This window comes from Microcebus murinus, chromosome 19 (assembly GCF_040939455.1).
Source record: "Microcebus murinus isolate Inina chromosome 19, M.murinus_Inina_mat1.0, whole genome shotgun sequence".
Classification (NCBI taxonomy): Eukaryota; Metazoa; Chordata; class Mammalia; order Primates; family Cheirogaleidae; genus Microcebus; species Microcebus murinus.
Window position 1 is genome coordinate 3,794,418 of NC_134122.1, and position 20,823 is coordinate 3,815,240.

At 55.9% G+C, this 20,823-nt stretch overlaps 1 protein-coding gene across 1 annotated transcript in view; it reads left to right on the forward strand.

The window, feature by feature from the left end:
* Positions 1-20,823, forward strand: part of C19H16orf96 (chromosome 19 C16orf96 homolog) — a 34,357-nt gene that overhangs the window by 1,670 nt on the left and 11,864 nt on the right. Inside the window, exons 2-9 of the mRNA XM_075995039.1 lie at positions 6,944-7,048; positions 8,644-8,724; positions 8,916-9,002; positions 9,148-11,440; positions 12,755-12,840; positions 13,119-13,229; positions 19,319-19,393; positions 19,823-19,987. Of these exons, the coding sequence (XP_075851154.1) occupies positions 6,944-7,048; positions 8,644-8,724; positions 8,916-9,002; positions 9,148-11,440; positions 12,755-12,840; positions 13,119-13,229; positions 19,319-19,393; positions 19,823-19,987 (3,003 nt within the window). The remainder of the gene's footprint in view (positions 1-6,943; positions 7,049-8,643; positions 8,725-8,915; positions 9,003-9,147; positions 11,441-12,754; positions 12,841-13,118; positions 13,230-19,318; positions 19,394-19,822; positions 19,988-20,823) is intronic.

Here is a 20,823-nt window from a genome sequence, read left to right on the forward strand (position 1 = left end):
CTACGAAGCGTGTTCAGAACACACAGAAACCGTGCAGCTCTGTGAGTTCCCACAGTGCCCAGCTGTGTGCCCGGCGAGCAGCTCTGGAAAAGCCCCCCCCCCCCAGCTTCCCGATGCTCCTCCCAGGCTCCACCTTGGCAGGAATGTAGAAACCAGAATGAGACACAGCCCTGCTCCCAGGGAGACTGAAGTCTGGAGGGGTCTGGGTTGAGCTGCTGAAAAAAAAAATGTGATTCTGGCCGTGACACTGCCATGTCCTGAGCACATGGCTTTGCCTGTCCAAGCTTCAGCCTCCCCCTCTGCCAAATGGGCACACATTCCACTCCGGTGGCCCCGAGGATTAGACGAGAGGCTGTGGGTGGAGAATGCGCTCTGCAGGCGCGAAGCACCCGGCCCCCAGAACTCCGCGCCCCCCCCCGCCCTGTCTTCTTACCTCCAGCCAGACATCTGCCCGTGTCCACCCTGTGCCTCTGGTTCATCTTAGTGTGGCTGGGAGGTGGGTGGTGACAGGCCACCAAGCTCGGCGTCCATCCAGCCTGTGCCTGCCCTCCTGTCCCTGGAGGCAGGTGGCGTGTCCTAGATCCTCCTTGAGCCAGACTGTGTCCCCCGGGGCATCTAGCTGGATCCCCCCCCGGAGTCAGGGTCATTTGGAAAAGCTGGTCTCTGCCCGGGCTTCCTGCCCCCATCTCTTCACTGTCCCCACCTGCACTCCCTCCCTCCGCCCCTGCACCCGGCACTCCCTCGTTTGCAGACGAGGAAACGGAGGCGCCGGGAGGTTAAGTAACCCACTCAAGGTCACGGTGCCAGAAACGGCACAGTGGACAGTGACTGGCTGGGTCTGGGTGGCGGGTGTCCCGGCCACTTACCTCCTGGAGCGGGAGGCACGATAGTGGTTGAGGATGGCTGCCTCCTCCTGGGATTGCTGGATTAAAACCACGCGAGACAACGCGTGGGGTGCGCTTAGCGCAGAGCTCGGCATGCTCGAGGTGCCCGATCTGGGGTCACGGTGACTACTATTCAGAAATCTGACCTGAGCAGGGAAACCGGGGTGGGTTGTGATCTCGGCAATGGCAGGCGTCCCCAAGAGCCCTGCAGGGACACGGGGGACAGAGCTCAGGGTCTGTGGGGAGAGGAGGAGCCCGTCTGGCCGCTGCGGGGCGAGAGAGGCGAAGCAGCAGCACGGATGAGCCTTAGTCACCGTGCTACGTGGGAGAAGGCAGATGCGAAGGCCACGTGTTGCACGATTCCATTTACACGAAACGTCCAGAATAGTCAGCTCTACGCAGACAGAAAGTGGCTCAGTGGTTTCCAAGGGTTCGGGCAGAGGGGAGTGGGATGTAACTGCTGATGGGGAGGGGTTTCCCTTTAGGGGATGAAATGTCTTGGAACTAGACAGTGACATATAAGCTAAGGGCCTTGGAATTGTGCACGTTAATATTGTTATGTGTATTTTACCACCAAAAAACCAGAAATTGGCAGTTAGTTTAAGAAAAAAAAAAAAGCCATAGCTGGGCGTGGTGACTCACACCTGTAGTCCCAGCTACTCAGGAGTCTGAGGCAGGAGAATCGCTTAAGTTCGGGAGCTGGAGGCTGCAGTGAGCTATGATGATGCCACTGCACTCTAGCCCAGGGGACAGAGCAAGACCCTGTCTAAAAAACAAAACAAAACAAAAAACCAACCACCAAGTAAAAAACACACACCCCAAACCCCAAACATGATCTGATTACTATATGCTGCCTACAAGAGACGCACTTTAGACTCAAAGATACAAGTAGGTTGAAAGTGAAAGGATATCCATGTATCAGGGGATGAATATTAAAGAGAAGAAGAAGAAAAACAGAAAGTAAAAGGATAGAAAAAGATATTCCATGCAAGCAGTAACCAGAAGAGACTGGAGTCTGTATCAGACGAGACAAAATCGTTACTGGAGACCAGGCTGCCGGGGTAGCCGAAGGCAGGTCACACCTAGAGGGCCTTGCAGGCAGCGCAGGTGGACGGCAGTGTCCAGGGTGCCTGCTCTGCAGGGGCGGCCTGCCCCCGGCCTGCCCGCGGCCTGCCCGTGGCCTGCCCCTGGCCTGCCGTGCCGGTGGCTGGGAGAATGCACCAGGGCTCCGAGCAGCTCAGCAGGGAACCCGCCCAGCTCACAAAAGGGGCGAAAGGGGCTCGGGGACAGGTTCGGACCTGGCTGTGCCTCTCAGCCCTCTGAGGGCTGTTTGTGCTGCTGAGGAATGTCCCCTCCGCTAAGAGAATGTTGCTTTGTCCTGGCCTGACTGAAGTTGCCCACGGTTACCACAATGACCAATTGAAGCGTTGCCATGGTTTGAGAGTGGTGCAGGCTGCTTAGCCAACTGTCTGCACCCACCCACCAGCCAGGCTGGCGGCCCACACACTGTGTCTTTGCCGGGGTTGCCTGGCGAACGTGTGTTTCAGAACACTGTGGCCCGGAGTCCCTGTGTGCCTCGCTCAGGCCTTGGCTTTTCTCATCTGCAATGACGGCCGCTTGCAGCTGGCATCACAGGAGAGAACGAGGGATGATGTCAGCTGTTGGTTTTTAGGACGGTTCCGGCCAACCCTGTTTCTATAAAGTGGTGTGTCCCAGTCTTAGGGGATTGTAACAACCCATTGTTGCTTTTTTGATTTCAAAACTCTCTCCCCAATCTACTCCCCCAACAGCATCAAAACACCTGCTGTGTATTGCACAAGTTAAAATGGCTTTGCATTTAAATTGGGTTCTGGGTATTTCATAACATCGCTTAAAGGTGTCGCGTTGGGGCCCCAGGGTATCAAGGTTGAAGCTCCTGCAATAATAGTAATGACCTTGGAATCGCCCCTCGCAGAGTGCTGCAAAGCACTTTCCCATTCCTCGTTTCCGTGGCAGGGAAGGGCTGTTAGCGTTCCCATTTTCCAAAGCTCCCAGGATGGCTGTGTGACCAATCCAGCTGATTATCTCTGGGGGGTGTTTGCTTTAGGCCCCCTTAAGGCCTTTGTGAGCGCTGGGGTGCAGCCCAAGCCTGCATGTTCGTGAAGCACTCTTGAGAGAGAGACACACACAGAGAGCGAGAGCAAGTCTGGACAAGCCCAGCTCCCCGAGCCTGCACAGGGCTGCTATACCAGCCGCCCCCAACATTTTTGGCACCAGGGACCAGTTTCATGGAAGACGATTTTTACACGGGCGGTGGGGGAGGGAGAGGATTGGATTCCCTCCCTGCGCAGTTTACAGTAGGGTTCACACGCGCATAGGAGAACCTAATGATCTGACAGGAGGCAGAGCTTGTGCGGTGATTCGAGCTACGGGGAGCAGCTGATGTCTAATCCCATTGTGGTCAGAGCACATATTTTGCATAATTTCAGTCCCTTTAAGATGTACTGGGGCCTGTTTTATAGCCTCCCACATCTTCTACACTGGAGAGGGTCCTCTGTGCGTTTGAGAACAGTGTGTGTTCTGCCACTGTTTTGTTTTTGTGTTTTTTTTTCAGACAGAGTCTCACTCTGTTGCCCAGGCTAGAGTGAGTGCCGTGGTGTCAGCCTAGCTCACAGCAACCTCAAACTCCTGGGCTCAAGCAATCTTCCTGCCTCAGCCTCCCGAGTAGCCGGGACTACAGGCATGCACCACTGTGCCCGGCTAATTTTTTCTCTATATATTAGTTGGCCAATTAATTTCTTTCTATTTATAGTAGAGACGGGGTCTCGCTCTTTCTCAGGCTGGTTTCAAACTCCTGACCTGGAGCAATCCTCCCGCCTTGGCCTCCCAGAGTGCTAGGATTACAGGCATGAGCCACCGCGCCCGGCCTCTGCCACTGTTTAGTAGCACGTTCTAGAGATATGTGTCAAGTCTAGCTGGCTTACAGGGTTGTCCAAGCCTCTGCTTCCCTGCTGATCTCTTGTCTAGTTATTCTATTTGTTATTGGAAATGGGGCCTGGGAGTCTCCAACGATTCTTGTTGAATTGTCCATTTTTCCCTTTCTGCTCCGTCAGTTTTCCCTTTGTGTATGTTTGGGCTCCACTGATAAGTGCACACATGTGTATAATTATATCTTCCCGGTAGACGGACCCTCTGAGTGGAAAAAACAAACTCGGTTTCTCCCCTACACTGCTGCCACTGGACATGTGGGGATTTCTCCACACCGGCTGGCGAGCCATGGATCCCTCGTGGCCATCAGCTGGCGTCCTCCCGTTCAAGTCAGTCCTGACACCACCATGAGTGGGCAATGGGCTGTCTTCTACAGGCACGTAGAAGCCAACACCATGGCGCTGGGCCTCGACTGGCGAGGAGACGGGAGGCAATGCTCAAATCCGTCTGGCCGATTGGGATTTGCAGCCAGTTTTCTGGGTTAGGGTGGACAGGTTGGTGGCATGCATAACAGCTGGCAGGGCCGCTTTTACCTGAGAAGACTTCAGTCAAGACAATTTACGGTAAGGCATGGAAAGGGATCTTATCATGAGACATTTCTAGACAACTGACCCTTACCAGTGTTCAGGTTCTGGTCACATCTCCATCTGTTGGTCCCATCAGGGGCAGGGTGGGGGTGGGGGTGGGGGTGGGCGGTGAGACTTTAGTTTCCGGTGTTATTCGAGGTTGAAGTCTTCTCTGCGCGTGCTCCAGCCGCATGACTTGCGCCTTCTTGGCTCTGTGTCTGTAAAATAACTTGTGTCCTGTTATCAGCAGGACAGGGCTGATTAGAACTGGTCTGGCAGGTCACACTGTCTACCTGGAGATAGTGTCAGATCGCACAGATTTAGGACTCAGTCCCACAAGACCGAGTGCTACTTCTGATGCCTATCTCAAGGCCCAGGTTATTATGCCTGTGTTTACGACGGCTCAGCTATAAATTGAGCCCCCTCCCTGGGTTCACTGAGGCAAAGTGGCCCACAAAACTCAGGGAAATGCTAACTTACATTTAATGGTTTATTACAAAGGATATTTTAGGCCGGGCGCGGTGGCTCATGCCTGTAATACTAGCACTCTGGGAGGCCGAGGCGGGAGGATTGCTTGAGCTCAGGAGTTCGAGACCAGCCTGAGCAAGAGGGAGAACCCGTCTCTACTAAAAAAATAGGAAGAAATTAGCTGGACAACTAAATATATATATAAAATTAGCCAGGCATGGGGGTGCACACCTGTAGTCCCAACCTCCCAGCTTCTTGGGAGGCTGAGGCAGGAGGATCGCTTGAGCCCAAGAGTTTGAGGTTGCCGTGAGCTAGGCTGACGCCACAGCACTCTAGCCCAGGCAACAGAGTAAGACGCTGTCTCAAAAAAAAAAAAAAAAAAAAAAGTAATAAAACAAATGGTACAAACAGCCAGATGAAAAGATTGAGGGGATGAGGTCTGGAAGGGTCCCAAGCAGACAGGAGCTTCTGTCCCCATGGAGTGGGAGTATGCCACTCAGCCAGCACGTGGACATGTTCTTGTTCGCCTTCCTGGAAGCCCTCTTGTGCTCAGCTATTCACAAGCTTATCCAGACTTTACTCTTTGAGGCTTTTATGGAGGCTGCATTATGTAGGCACCACTGATTAAATCATTGGCCATTGGTGATCAATTTAACATTCAGCCCCTCTTCCCTCCCCAGAGGATGGGGGTGGGCTGAAACATCTTAGCCCTCTAATGATGCCTTTGTCTTTCCTGTGACCAGCCCCATCCTGAAGCTACTATCTATGGGCAGCCAGCCATAGGTCAACTCACTAGCAACAAAAAGACTCTTACCACTTCAGAATTCCAAGGATTTTAGGAATTGTATCTCAGAAAGTTTCTATTAAAAAATAATAAATAGGCCGGGCGAGGTGACTCACGCCTGTAATCCTAGCACTCTAGGGAGGCCGAGGCGGGAGGATCATTTGAGCTCAGGAGTTCGAGACCAGCCTGAGCAAAAGGCAGACCCCATCTCTACTAAAAATAGAAAGAAATTAATTGGCCAACTAAAAAAATATACAAAAAATTAGCTGGGCATGGTGGCGCATGCCTGTAGTCCCAGCTACTCGGGAGTCTGAGGCAGGAAGATTGCTTGAACCCAGGATTTGAGGTTGCTGTGAGCTAGGCTGATGCCACGGTACTCTAGCCCAAGCAAGAGTGAGACTCTGTCTCAAAAATAAATAAATAAATAAATAAATAAATAAATAAATAAATAAATAAATAAAATATATCTCTCATAAACAGCATGTACTTGGATCATGATTTCTTATTCATTCTGCCCATCTCTGCCTTTTAACTGAAAGTTTAATACATTTACATTTAATGTAATTATTTTTAAAAATTATTTTATAATGGAGATGGGGTCTTGCTATGTTGCCCAGGCCAGTTTCAGACTTCTGGCCTCAAGCAATCCTCCTGCCTCAGCCTCCCGAGTAGCTGGGACTACAGGCATGCGCCACCATGCCCGGCTCATTTTTCCTATATATATTAGTTGGCCAATTAATTTCTTTTTATTTATAGTAGAGACGGGGTCTCGCTCTTGCTCAGGCTGGTTTCGAACTCCTGACCTTGAGCAATCCGCCCGTCTCGGCCTCCCAGAGAGCTAGGATTACAGGCGTGAGCCACCGAGCCCGGCCGCTGAGGGATCCTTTAACAATGTAAATCCGGTCTTGTCTCCCCTGCTTCTGAGCCTCCTATGGCTCCCGCCCGGGGACGAGCTATGCTTTCTCCCTCCGTAGTTGCCCTGGTTGGCACGTGTCATGCGGGAAAGGACGTGGGGTGCTTCGTGATGAGTGGCCACTGGTCACTGAGTAGATTCAAATGCAGAATTGCCTCTTTCCCACCCTGGCCACTTGGAACTCAGAGCACTGTTGACGTCAGTCTCATTGGCTGGCCTCCTTGTCCATTCCAGCCCACGCCTTGGGAGAGCCAAGGGGACCCCTGGGACAAAGGCTGTCACCAGGAAGCTTCCGCACCTCACTTGCCTTCTCCCCGAGCCACGCCAACTTCATATTTTCTCCTCCTCTCCCCCTCCTCAGTCGATGCAGACCCTGCAGGATTTGCTCACCGATCTCCACATACTCCAGGTTGGCGCCGAGACCCTCAGGAAGGATGTGGACAGGCTGAAGGATTTGTATGAAAAGGTAGACCCTCCCCTGCACCTTCCGTGCTAGCCATGCTGCTCAGCCCTCTGGTGGTTGGGGTGACAAGGAAAATCTAGAAAGCTTATTCTCAAAGAATGCAGCTGTGAGGGCAGAGAAGGGGCTGACGTGGCCCAGCCACTTGGCCTGTTCCACTGAGTTCTCTGTGACCCCTCCGTGCCCCATGCCCCACTGTGTTAAGATATCAGTTAAAAGTGATATAGATCAAATTCATCCTGCCTCAGGAAAAATACGGGATTTATTGTCTCATTTACTATAAGTCCAGGGATGCCTTCAGGTACAGCCAGATCTAGGTGCTCATACGATATTGACATCTCTCTGGGTTGGCTTCGTTCTCAGGCAGGTACTCCCCAAGTCTTAGCAACTCTAGGGTCACATTCCACCAACTTAGCAGAAAGAACACCTCTTCCTCTTCAATGTGAACACCTCTGTTCACACTGAAAAGTGGAATAAACCTAGTACGACATGTTCTATCTCCTTCTGTAGCCACAAACCATCAATCTGAGCATGTCCTAACATCCTGCCATAACATGTAAGGACAGTCCACAGCTGATTTGGTTATCACAGCAGCTGTGAGAACTTCAGTCTTGGGCTAGGCAGCTCCCATCTAAGCAGAAAGGGAGCTGTCAGGAAGCTGCATCATGAAATACCAAAAAGGACACCTAGACAAGACAAATCTGTGTGAGAAACAATGGCTTCTTGGCTCATTTCTTGGAGTTGTTTTTTTGTTTTTGTTTTTTCCTCAGGGACAGTTTCTTGATTGGTTGCCCAGGCCAATCAGAGGTCACTGCAACCTCAAACTCCTGGGCTCAAGAGATCCTCCTACCTCAGCCTCCCGAGTAACTGGGACTACAGGCTTATGCCACCACACCTGGCTAATTTTTCTATTTTTAGTACAGACAGCGTCTCACTCTTGCTCAGGCTGGTCTCGAACTCCAGAGTTCAAGTGATCCTCCTGCCTCAGCCTCCCAGAGTGCTAGAATTACAGGCAAGAGCCACTGGGCCCGGTCTATTGAATGCTTTTTAGCTCAGCATTTCTGAAACTCATTTGTCCATGGAACCCTTTCTTTTTTTTCTTTTCTTTTTCTTTTTTTTTTTTTTTTGAGACATTGTCTTACTTTGTTGCCCTGGCTAGAGTGAGTGCTGTGGCATCAGCCTAGCTCACAGCAACCTCAAACTCCTGGGGTCAAGCAATTCTACTTTCTCAGCCTTCCGAGTAGCTGGGACTACAGGCATGCACCACCATGCCCGGCAAATTTTTTGTATATATATTTTTGGTTGGTCAATTAATTTATTTCTATTTAGTAGAGATGGGGGTCTCACTCTTGCTCAGGCTGGTCTTGAACTCCTGACCTCAAGCGATCCTCCCACCTTGGCCTCCCAGAGTGTTAGGATTACAGGCGTGAGCCACCACGCCCAGCCATGAACACTTTCTTATGCCTTTCCCACTCCCTGGGAAATGCTGGCTGTGAAATCCAATCGTCTTTCTCAAGCTCTTAGCCACCTAAAGTGGTGGGAAGAGGCAGGGCTAGGACCAGAACCTGCACCCTGGCCCACAGACCCGGCTCATTTGACAGATACATCCGGAAAGAATAGACATCTTCACCGATGACTTGAGAGCACAGAACAGGAAGGTGAACCTGCTGCAGCGAGACATGGTGAGGACCCCAGCCCCATCCTCCTGCCTGGTCCCTGATCTCCAGTGTCTCTGGCGCTGGGGTGGGGACGGGTGAGGAGGACACAGGCTGGAAACGTTTCTTTGCAAGTGTGGGGGTCAGTACGGACGGGGAGCCCCCTGAGGGCATTGCACCCTCCAGGCTCACGCCTCCTCCCTGTGGTCACCCTGCAGATTTCTCTCCAGAACAAGTTTCGAACCATCCCCAAAATCGAAGAGATGGTGCTCTGGAGCGGGCTCCACGAGGCCATGTTCTCCTCAGTGAGTGAAGGTGGAAGACGAGGAGAAGCAGAGGGTCTGGGGAGGCGGCAGGACGGCAGGGGCACGGGGAGCAGGCAGGTGACTGCGGGTGGCCTGGTGAGGGGGTGGGAAGTCAGCCTGGCACTCTCAGCCCCTTTCTCTGCAGGATGCTGATTCGATCCCGCAGCTGGAACCATCCAGTCTGTGGAAGACCACACAGCAGCTCCCAGACGCTGCCCTGGCACAGAGTACAGAGTACGGCGAAGCTGGTCGTCCCACCCAGGTCTCAGAGCCCGTCCAACCCCCCCAGCTCCTGCAGACCGCCTGGCAATACGAGGCCCAACAGCTCCCGCCGGAGGAGGAGTCTACCCTCGAAGTTTCAGTCGGCGATGCCCAGAAGCCAGGCCAACGTCCGGCCCTCAGGCCTGCGCTCATGCCCCAGCTTGGGTCTGCACCTCAGCCTGAACCTGAGTCCGCACCTGGCCCCACACCTGAGTCCGCACCTGGGCGCACACCTAAGTCCGCACCAGGGCGCACACCTGAGTCCGCACCAGGGCGCACACCTAAGTTTGCACCTGGGCCCACACCTGAGTCCGCACCAGGGCGCACACCTGAGTCCGCACCAGGGCGCACACCTAAGTTTGCACCTGGGCCCACACCTGAGTCCGCACCAGGGCGCACACCTGAGTCCGCACCAGGGCGCACACCTAAGTTTGCACCTGGGCCCACACCTGAGTCCGCACCTGGGCGCACACCTGAGTCCGCACCAGGGCGCACACCTAAGTTTGCACCTGGGCCCACACCTGAGTCCGCACCTGGGCGCACACCTGAGTCCGCACCTGGGCGCACACCTGAGTACGCACCTGGGCGCACACCTGAGTCCGCACCTGGGCGCACACCTGAGTCCGCACCTGGGCGCACACCTGAGTCCGCACCTGGGCGCACACCTGAGTACGCACCAGGGCGCACACCTGAGTACGCAACTGGGCGCACACCTGAGTACGCAACTGGGCGCACACCTGAGTCCGCAATTGGGCCCACACCTGAGTCCGCAACTGGGCGCACACCTGAGTCCGCACCTGGCCCCACACCTGAGTCCGCACCTGGGCGCACACCTGAGTCCGCAACTGGGCGCACACCTGAGTCCGCACCTGGGCCCACACCTGAGTCCGCACCTGGGCGCACACCTGAGTCCGCAACTGGGCGCACACCTGAGTTCGCACCTGGGCCCACACCTGAGTCCGCACCTGGGCCCACACCTGAGTCCGCAACTGGGCGCACACCTGAGTCCGCAACTGGGCGCACACCTGAGTCCGAAACTGGGCGCACACCTGAGTCCGCACCTGGGCGCACACCTGAGTCCGCACCTGGGCCCACACCTGAGTCCGCACCTGGGCACACACCTGAGTCCGCACCTGGGCACACACCTGGTCTTGCACCAGGGCTGCCGTCTGAGCCCATGGCCTGGCTGGGGCCTGTGGTGGGGCCCGGTGGGATGCCTGGGTTCATGACAGCACCTTGGGCTGCCCAAGGTGCCCAGCTCCTGCCAGCTGGAGTCTGGCCTATGCCACCAGGAGTCTGGCCTGTTCCTGAAGGTGGCCCCAGGCCTGGCACAGAGGCTTCCTTGGGCTTACCCTTTCAGCATCCTGCTCAGACTCAGGGCCCCACCGCCTCCAGGGCCCCACCGCCTGCCACCGAGCTGGGCTCAGCATGGCCTCCTCCGCTGCAGCCATTCCAGCCCTACGGGGCAGATGCCCAGCAGCTCCCGGCTGTGGAGGAAAGGAGGGAGGAAACTGATGCATCCTTCCGGAGAATGTCTCAGGATGGGATCCCCAAGGAGGAAGCCCCAAAGCATAGGAAGGCAAAGGACAGAGCCCACAAGGACGCGGCCCGGAAGGACAGGGCCCCCAAGGATGGGGCCCCAAGGGAAGCACAGCCTCAGGATGCCCTGCCTTCCATTCAGCGGATGAAAACCACCTCGGCCTTCGCCGCTGCCGCCGCTGCAGCCTACGCAGCCAGCGCCCGCTCAGCAGCCCAGGCAGCCACGGCCGCTGCCAAGGTGGTCAAGGATGCCCCTGCCACCAAAATGGCCAGCGTAGCAACATCCATGGCCACATCTGGGCCCTTCGGGCTCTCTTCAGATGTCCTGGGTGCAGGGCCTTCCCGGGGGGCCCTCATTGATGAGAAGGAAGAGTTGGAAGAGGAGCTGGAAGAGGTGCAGGCAGACTACGATAACTTCTCTCCACCCTACTATCCTGTCATCACTCCCGAGGCCACTGTGTCCCAGGCCATGGTGACGGCTATGATAGCAGCCAAGGAGGCCGCGAGCCCTGAGGAAAAGAAGAAAGCCGTCAAGTACTCCATGAACTACATAGCCCAGATCCCTATTCAACACGACTCCCTGAAAGAGGAGATTGCCCAGCTGTCATCCAGCCTAAACCAGCGCCTGACTTTTCTAGGTAGGCCTGCTCTGTCCCCGAGAGGGCCAGCAGGGCTCAGGTCCTCCCTCCGGCCTTCCAGAAGTACCTCCTGTCCTCCCTTTGGCTCCCCCAAACAAAATCTACATTCAACCATTAGCCATTCATTCCTTTGGGGTACACATGTGACCTCTTACTAGTCTATTCTGTTATATTGAACGTATAGTGAGATTTTACCTTAGGGGAGAGAGGCTGTTAGGGTCTAAAGTTGGCACTTGAGAAAAGTCACATCTCAAAATTACTCTTTTTTTTTTTTTTTTTTTTGAGATAGAGTCTCACTCTGTTGCCCAGGCTAGAGGTGACTGCCGTGGCGTCAGCCTAGCTCACAGCAACCTCAAACTCCTGGGCTCAAGCAATCCTGCTGCCTCAGTCTCCCAAGTAGCTGGGACTACAGGCATGCATCACCATGCCTGGCTAATTTTTTCTATATATATTAGTTGGCCAATTAATTTCTTTCTATTTATAGTAGAGACGGGGTCTCGCTCTTGCTCAGGCTGGTTTTGAACTCCTGACCTTGAGCAATCCGCCCGCCTCGGCCTCCCAGAGTGCTAGGATTACAGGCGTGAGCCACCGCGCCCGGCCTTAAAATTACTCTTGAAAACTCCTTAGCGATAGCCCATAAAAATCATGCTGCACGGCGGTGCTATGGGAAGCTCAGCTCAGCCGATGTGTCCAGCAGCACCAAGCAGACCCTGGATTGTGTGGCCAGTTTGGGGTTAGGAGCAACGGCCAGGCAAAAATACGTGTCCTTAAAGACCATAGTCACGTTCTGGGTCACCGTGGGACCGGCTGATTCCTGCCCCGATGTCACGGCCCTCGTGGGCAGCCACGGGGGAGTGGGGAGAGGGCCTTCTGCAGGCGCGGTTCCCCAGGGCCCGGGAGAGCAGACTGCTGCACCCCGGCCGGGGTTTCTGACCAGGTGGACCTGGGTGGGGCCCTAGAATTTTTGTTTCTAACCTGTTCCCGGGCGATGCTGACTGATGCCTGTAGTCCCAGCTACTCGGGGGGCTGAGGCAGGAGGATCACTGGAGCCCAGGAGTTCGAAATCGCAGTGGGCTATGATGATGCCATGGCACTCTAGCCCTGGCAACAGAGCAAGAACCTGCCTCCAAAAAAAAAAATTTTTTTTCCTAAAATTTTTTAGAAACTTGAAAATCACTTCCCAGGCCCTCGAGCCCGCCGTGCACTCCTGCCGGCGGCGCTGCGCCACACGCCTCTGACAGAAGCAGCCGGAGCTCAGGCAATCGTCTCGCTCCATCCCTGCCCCCAGCCAAGACCCCCCTCCTTTGCTTTCAGCCAACATGGGAAGCACTGCCGGGCTCGGGACCACGGTGGACATACTGCAGGAAAAGCTGAACAACCTCCAGAAGGCCAGGCTACAGGTGAGTGTCCCCAGTGGCAGAGAAGAGCTTTTGAGGAGATGAGGGCTGGAGGTGAGCAGCCCGCACACCCCTCCCTCCTGGCCTCGTAGCAGGAGGCCCCGATGGGAGGGGCTGCGGGATCCCTCCGGAGAAGTGTCCCGGGGGCTGTTGAGGCGGCAGGTTGGAGACATGCTGGTCAGGTATCTGCTTCTCGGCCGGCCTAGGCCCTCCCAAGGCCCCCTCCGGGCCAGGGTGGCCTCAGACGCAGAGGCCCTGGCTGTCTGTGTGTCCCCTTGTAGGAGGAGGAACTTGAGAGAGTTTGGGGCCACCAGATAGAGATGATAAAGGACCACTACCTCGTGCTGGACAGGGCGGTGGAGAGGCTGGAGTCTCGCCTGGACGAGTTCAAGGTTCGGTGAGGGGGCTGGGCGGGCAAGGGGAGGGCTCCCCGCTGGGCCACTCAGACCCTGCCCCAAGGTTCAAGGCGGCAGGAGTGGGTGCGCTGGAGGCGGGGGTGGAGCAGTCGGGGTTTGCTGGCATTTTACTCTGCGTAAATTATACTTCATTGAAAAGCAAACGAACGCCCCCTCCCCCCCAGACACACACATACATGAGCGGAAGGGCTGGACAGCGCCTGCCTAGCTCGTCACCGCGCCGCCCACAGCCTAGAAGAGCACAGTGCAGGCTCAGTGACACTTGCAGGATGAATCCATGGTGAATAAGGATTTCTCCCGCCAACGGGTGTGCGTGTGCGTTCGCCCACGCCAGCAGAGGGACGAGGCCCGCTCCCGAGCGCCCAGCAGCACCGGGCCACGCTGGGACAGCAAGGCGGGCACGGGGCAGCCCCCCAGGGACTCACTCGGCCGGACACCTTCTCCCGGGGTCTGAGGGGCCCTGCTCACTGAGCTGGCCTAGTGACCTGGTCGGACGAGTCCAGCCTGTACCTCATCCCAGAGGTGTCCCTGACCTTTGGGGAGGGCATCAAGGGATGGCTCCTGGTGGGAGGGACTGACCTGCCCCCAAGTTTAAAGACACAAAATCCCTAACGAACCTGCCTGGGGGTGTTTTCATGGAGGCTTCTGGTCCCAGCCAGGGGGATGTGGGGCAGCGGGGTGCATTGGGATGTGGGGGCTGAAGGGCAGAGGCGAGGCGAGCCGAGGCAGGTTGCCGCCCCGCCCCCCGAGGTTGGCGCACTGCGGAAGCAGGCTGGGGCCCACGAGGGGCAACTTGGAATGGAAAAGAACTCAGGAAAAGGGACCAACTCGGAGCCTGAGGAGCGGGCGGGAGGGAGAGCTGGCTCTCTCTGGGGACGCCGGGCCTCCGTGGGCAGCGGTTTGCAGGGCTCCGTGCCCAGACCCCTGAGCACACTGAGGAGGAGCCACGCTGTCTCCTGCCAGCACTGCTCCTCCAAGAGGCCTGGTCACCATGCCCTGGGGACATCTTGGTGCCCTTCCTTCCTCCATGGGCCTGGAGCCAGTGCGATTCAGCACGCCCGACTGTGCCAGCTCCGCGGCAGCCCCGCACGGGGGCGATGGCGGGTGCGGCGTCTGCCTCCAAGTCCGTCGCTGTCACTGGCCCACAGACCCTCAGGCAAAGAACGAGGCCCTAACAAGCGGTGCCCAAGCTGAGCTCCTCGTCCTACCTCCCGACTCCGGACGTCCTTCCCGGGTCTCCTGCCGTAGAGATTTAATTGCTTGTTAACGTTAACCCCGGAAGCACCCGGAACGGAGCTTTGCGTGCAACGCGGAACCTGCCGGTCCGAATTCAGCGGTGTTCACAACTAATCGATCACGGCCAGTTACAGATGCCTGTGTTACTTCTCCACTCCGCCGTTTCTCTCGACCAGCCTTACAAAAACACACACAGCCACCACACACAATTCATTAAATATTTCTTTTTTTTTTTTTTTTTTTTTTTTTTTTTTTTTTGAGACAGAGTCTCGCTTTGTTGCCCAGGCTAGAGTGAGTGCCGTGGCGTCAGCCTAGCTCACAGCAACCTCAAACTCCTGGGCTCGAGCGATCCTTCTGCCTCAGCCTCCCTGGTAGCTGGGACTACAGGCATGTGCCACCATGCCCGGCTAATTTTTTATATATATATCAGTTGGCCAATTGATTTCTTTCTATTTATAGTAGAGACGGGGTCTCGCTCTTGCTCAGGCTGGTTTTGAACTCCTGACCTTGAGCAATCCGCCCGCCTCGGCCTCCCAAGAGCTAGGATTACAGGCGTGAGCCACAGCGCCCGGCCTATTAAATATTTCTTAAACGAACCCACGCGGCAAGAGGCCAGCCGCGCTGGCGGACCTTTCCAGCGGGAGCCAGGGAGGCCGCGGTCCTGCTGCAGCGCCTGAGCGCAGGGGCGACGCCGCGGGGGCTGCACCGGGCTGTGGGCGTGGACGCGTTCCGCGTTCCGCGCACGACCGCGGGCAAAACCTGTGACCCACGCGCCCATTCGCTCAGCAAACGTGATCTGTTGAGAGTCCACTCCGCACCGGGCACCCTCCCGGGCCCCGGCCATCCGGCGGCCACGAGAGAGACACCATCCGGTGCTTCTGTCTGTGTTTGGGACAGGCTCTGTCTCTGTCACCCTGGCTGGCTGGCGTGCGGTGGCGCATGTGCCCAGAGCAGGGCCCGCTGGGGGCTCGGCCCGGCGTGCGCGTAGCATGTGCGGCTGCCCCTCCAGCTCTCTTCTCTGGATTCGCCCTCGTCTTTCTGTCCGTAGCTGCCCGAAGCTCTGATGAGCTCCCGTTCTTCAGGCCGGAGAGCAGAGCCCGTGGGCGTCCTATCAGAACTGTAGCGCCCGCTGGGCGCCGAGTGTGGCACAGCCTCCGAAGCACAGGACGTGGTCTCGCCACATGATGGATGGAATGTAATGCAGCCATGAAACGAAAAGGAAAACATTTTTGAAAGGTCTCTACAGATGCGATTGAGGTTATCTTTTTTTATTTTTGAGACAGAGTCTCGCTTTGTTGCCCAGGCTAGAGTGAGTGCCGTGGCGTCAGCCTAGCTCACAGCAACCTCAAACTCCCGGGCTCAAGCAATCCTCCTGCCTCAGCCTCCTGAGTAGCTGGGACTACAGGCATGCACCACCATGCCCCGCTAATTTTTTTTTCTATATATATTAGTTGGCCAATTAATTTCTTTCTTTCTATTTATAGTAGAGATGGGGTCTGGCTCTTGCTCCTGACCCCATCTCCACCTCCGCCTCCCAGAGTGCTAGGATTACAGGCGTGAGCCACCGCGCCCCGCCACGACTGAGGATATTGAAACAAAGAGATCATCCTGAGTTATCTGGGAGGGCATGGAACCCAGCGACAAGCGATCTTATGAGGGGAAGGGGAAGGAAGTTGGAGACACACAGAGCAGGAGGCCACACGAAGAGAGAGCGGCAGAGATTATGTGACGCAGCCACCGGCCAGGGAGGCCCAGGGAGCCGGAAGAGGCAAGGAGGGGCCTCCCCTGGCGCCCACCAAGGGAGCGCGGCCCGCCAACGCTTCGATTTTGGATTTCCGTTGTTACAAGGTGGTGTTGAATTGCCTTGACTGTCACGGGACACCAATACAGGGGGCTCACTGTCCTGGAAGCCCAGGTTTAGGCAACATTCATCCCTGAGAGGGACTGGGGGGGGACGTCAGCTGCCAACCTCTCCCCCTCACCCCAGGGTCCTGTCTGAGCCAGGCCTCGGGTTCCCAGGAGTCCAGAGTCAGAGCCACCAGCCGAGGCCCCTGCACAGCGGCAGCTGCCAGCCACCAGCCAGTGCTTGGGGCCCTTTGCAGACTCTTCTCCGTCACAGCCCCTGCCTGGAACCTCGCAGGTGCAAAGAGGGCTGGGAGCCTCTGGGCTGTTTCTCGAAGAGCGCTTCCCCCTGAGATCACAGCAGGAAAATAAGTGAGGACAGACTCTTTCTTATTGATTCTAGGGAAAACACGTATGCCCTTTTCGAGTAGACAAGTAGTCTTTGATAAGGCCCTGGCTGCCTTCAAAATCGTTCCTGGAGCAAACTGTTAAATCCACAGCGCTGTGGCTTCCATGCCAGGCGAGACTGATAGCTAACGTGCACTGGACCCTGTCCGCCAGGAACGTTCTAGATCCCATTTCTAATAGTCCCACCAGCATCCCTGGAAAAGAAGTGGAATCGGTACCATATTAAAGAGGAGGAAACAGAGGCTGAGGCGGAAAGACCAACGCCAGCCTGCCCGCGTGGGTGCTGTGGCCCGGGGCACAGGCTCTGGGACTGGTGAGCCTGGGTTTGAGTCCCGATTCTGCTACCTGCTTGGTTTACCAGTTCCTGTGGCTGCTGTGACAAGTGACCACAATCTGGGTGTCTTAAAATGATAGAAATGTTCTCTCTCCCAGTTCTCGAGGCTGGAAGTCTGGCATGAAGGTGTCACAGGGCCACGTTCCATGGAAGTCTCTAGAGAAGAATCTTCCCTTGCCTCCTCCAGCTTCTGGCAGCCAGAGGTGTTATGCCTTAGCTTATGTCTGCATCACTCCAGTGCCTGCCTCAGTGGGCACATGGCCCCCTTCCCTCTGTGCATCTCTGTGTCTTCAGATGACCTTCTTTTATTAATATGAGGGCATCAGTCATTGGATTCAAAGTCCCCCCCCCCCCGTTGTCCGGTATGACCTCATATTACTAATTACATCTGCAGAGACCTTTATTATTTCCAAATAAGGCCATATTCACAGGTTCTGGTGGACATAAATTTTGGGGGAGCCACTATTCAACCCAGGACACAAGTGATGCTGGCAGTGGAAGTTAGAGGGTCCCACCTAATCGCCCCTCTTTGTTTCTAGATTTTAACTATTTGAGAATATACCTAAAGACCCAAGTGGGTGGGAGGCCAGGAGTTCAAGACCAGCCCAGGGCACCACAGTGAGACCAAGTCTCTACAAAAAAAAAAAAAAAAAAATTAAAATTAAAAAAATAGACAGGCCGGGCGCTGTGGCTCACGCCTGTAATCCTAGCTCTTGGGAGGCCGAGGCGGGCGGATTGCTCAAGGTCAGGAGTTCAAAACCAGCCTGAGCAAGAGCGAGACCCCGTCTCTACTATAAATAGAAAGAAATTAATTGGCCAACTGATATATATATAAAAAAAATTAGCCGGGCATGGTGGCGCATGCCTGTAGTCCCAGCTACTCGGGAGGCTGAGGCAGAAGGATCACTCAAGCCCAGGAGTCTGAGGTTGCTGTGAGCTAGGCTGATGCCACGGCACTCACTCTAGCCTGGACAACAAAGCGAGACTCTGTCTCAAAAAAAAAAAAAAATATATAGACAGGCGTGGTGGCGCATGCCTGTAGTCCCAGCTACTTGGAAGGCCGAGGCAGGAGGAGCATTTGAGCCCAGGAGTTGGAGGCTGCAATGAGCTTTGATGATGCCACTGCACTCCACCCTGGTGACAGCAAGACCCTGTCTCAAAAGAACCGAACAGGGATCTAAGTATTAAAGTTGCTCCTGATGACTTCGAAAGGCTGCTGTTGAGTTGGAGGGAACAACTGGACGTGAGGCCGAGCAGGAGCTCCTTCCCACACCGCCACTTCTCATTCTGGAACTCGGGACCCGTCTTTGGGGCAGGGATGTGGATGTGACGGAACTTTGGTGCTAATTAGAATCAGGTCCAACTTTGAATGACACAAAGCCTCCACGTAACTGACTCAAACAAGACGTAAGTGTATTTCCCTTTCATGTTCAAGAAATTCAGAAGGTCAGGCCAGAGCTGGCACGGTGCTGCGCAGTATTGGAGACCCAAGCTCTGTGTTTATGGTCCTACTCTGTGACTTCCATTCAGAAGGTCCCCTCGTGGCCCAAGATGGCTGCTGGCGCTCCAGTCATTAACTCTACGTCCAACCCAGCAGCAAAGGGGAGGATAGAGGATGAAGAAGGTTAAAGACACCTGTCTGTTTCTGTTCCTGGGGAGCTGTGAAATGTAGTCTTAACTCTGGGCAGCAGGCTTCCAGCTGAAAGTCGTTTCACAGCTTGGGAGGAAAAGCGGCCCCGCCTTCTGGGGACACGGGAGGCTCTTGGACATGGGCTGCTGCTCCTGTTGGGGAACCAGTAGGAGAAGAGAGGGTGGAGCTACTGTGGGGAGTTGGTTCTTCATGGAGTGGTGGGGATGGGAAACTAGGGTTCCCCCTAACACCTGGGCACGGCGTGTGTGGCACGTGATAAGGGCTCAGTTGATGGCAGGCTGGAATTCTCAGTGGGACCCCAGTAGGGACCAGAAGAGGTGACCTTGCCTCAAACATCCAGGGAGCCGACCGTTAGCACTGGCTTGTGCTTTCCTTCCGTGGGTCTAACTCCCCGTGCAGAGAAGTTCAATGACACCGCGTCCGAGGGGACAGCTTGTCCCACGCCCCTTCCCTTCTCGCCTGGGCACCTGCAACCCCTGGGCCCAAACCCTCCAGCGCGCCCACCTACCTGCTGCCCACCTGGCCCCGTTGTCCCCACCCAGCGCGTGACGGGCTGGAGGCGGGAGGCTGACGTGCCTTCGCTTCTGTTCTCAGTTACTCCAGGGGCAAATCAGAGCACTGGAGATGAACATGGCGACCAAGAGCATGATAGAGCAGGAGCTGAAAGAGGTGCGAGATCGCGGGTTCCGGTGCCTTCCCCCGGCCCCCCCAGCCCGGCTCTCCAGGCCGGGGAGCCGCAGCCGTCCAGGCAAGGCCCGGGGCAAGCCTTCCGGAAATTCCCTCCGCTTTTATTCACACGGAGAGGTTTTGAGAAGGGGAAGCTTCTCAAAAGTGGTCCCATCAACTCCCGCTCATGATGAGCGAGACTGTTATGTGAGCTTCCGTATCAGGCGTCATCTTTCCTGTGATAGGAAAGCCACGACGGCTCAGGTCTCCGGGCTGTGTCTGAGCCCACGCAGACACCAAGGTCGAAGTTAAGCCAGGTCTAAAAGTCCAGGGTCCTGAACTGGAAAAGGTCACACACCAAGGGGTGTGACGTCTCCTGTGCCCCCCACTCCACCCCGGCAGCTGCCCCTCCCTGGGCCCCTCTCTCCCCAGAAAGCCGACAGGGGCGCCGTGGCGAGCAAGGCGAACCGGGCCGACCTGGAGACCGTGGCGACCGAGCTGAACGAGATGGTTCAGGGCATGCTCCTCAAGGTCTCGGCCCACGAGCACAACTGGAAGAAGACTATGGAGCGGCTCAAGAAGGACGTGAGCACCAAGGTGAGTGTCCCGCGTTGGTCAGCGCTTGCTGCGTAACAAATGATCCCGGGACTTACCAGCTTCAAACAACAAGCGTTCTCAACTTCCCCAAGGAGCAAGAACTTGGGGGCCGCCCAGCAGCCTGGCTCTGTGGCTCAGGGTCTGCCCCCAAGGTCACAGCCAAGATGTCATCCAGGGCTGGGACCATCTGAGGGCTTGACAGGGGCTAGGCGAGCTGCTTCAAAGGCGGTGCCCTTGGCTGGGTGTGGCGGCTCAAGGCCTGTAATCCCCGCGCTTTGAGAGGCCAAGGCAGGAGGATCGCTTGAGGTCACAGTGAGCTGTGATCGTGCTGCTGCGTTCCAGTCTTGGGGACAGCCTCAGGACCCTGTACCTAAAATATAAAAATGAATAAATACAATTTAAAATTACATATGGCACCCTCATGTGGCCATTGGCAAGACTCCCAGTTCCTCATCTCACAGGCGACTCCTCAGGACCACTCGCGTGGCCCTCAGGGTGTCCCTCGGAGCAAGGGACCCAAGAGAGCAAGAAGGAAGCTGCAGTGTCTTTTATGACTTAGCCACAGAGTGACCCTCCCTCGTCTCTGTGACATCCTGGAGGCTCCACGGGAGCGGACGGCCCAGTGGTGTGAATACCGAGAGGGGCAGTTGGGGGCCAGCTCGGAGGCTGTACCCTGACTCTCCCAGCTGGACCGTGTGGCGTGGAGGAGGGAGTCCATGGGGGGACCAAGCCAATCATTCATTTATTCCTTCCTCATTCACTGGCCGCCCGGGATGTGCCAGACCCTGGGGAAACGTCGACGAGGCGTCACAGCCCCTGCCTTGATTTGTGCAGTC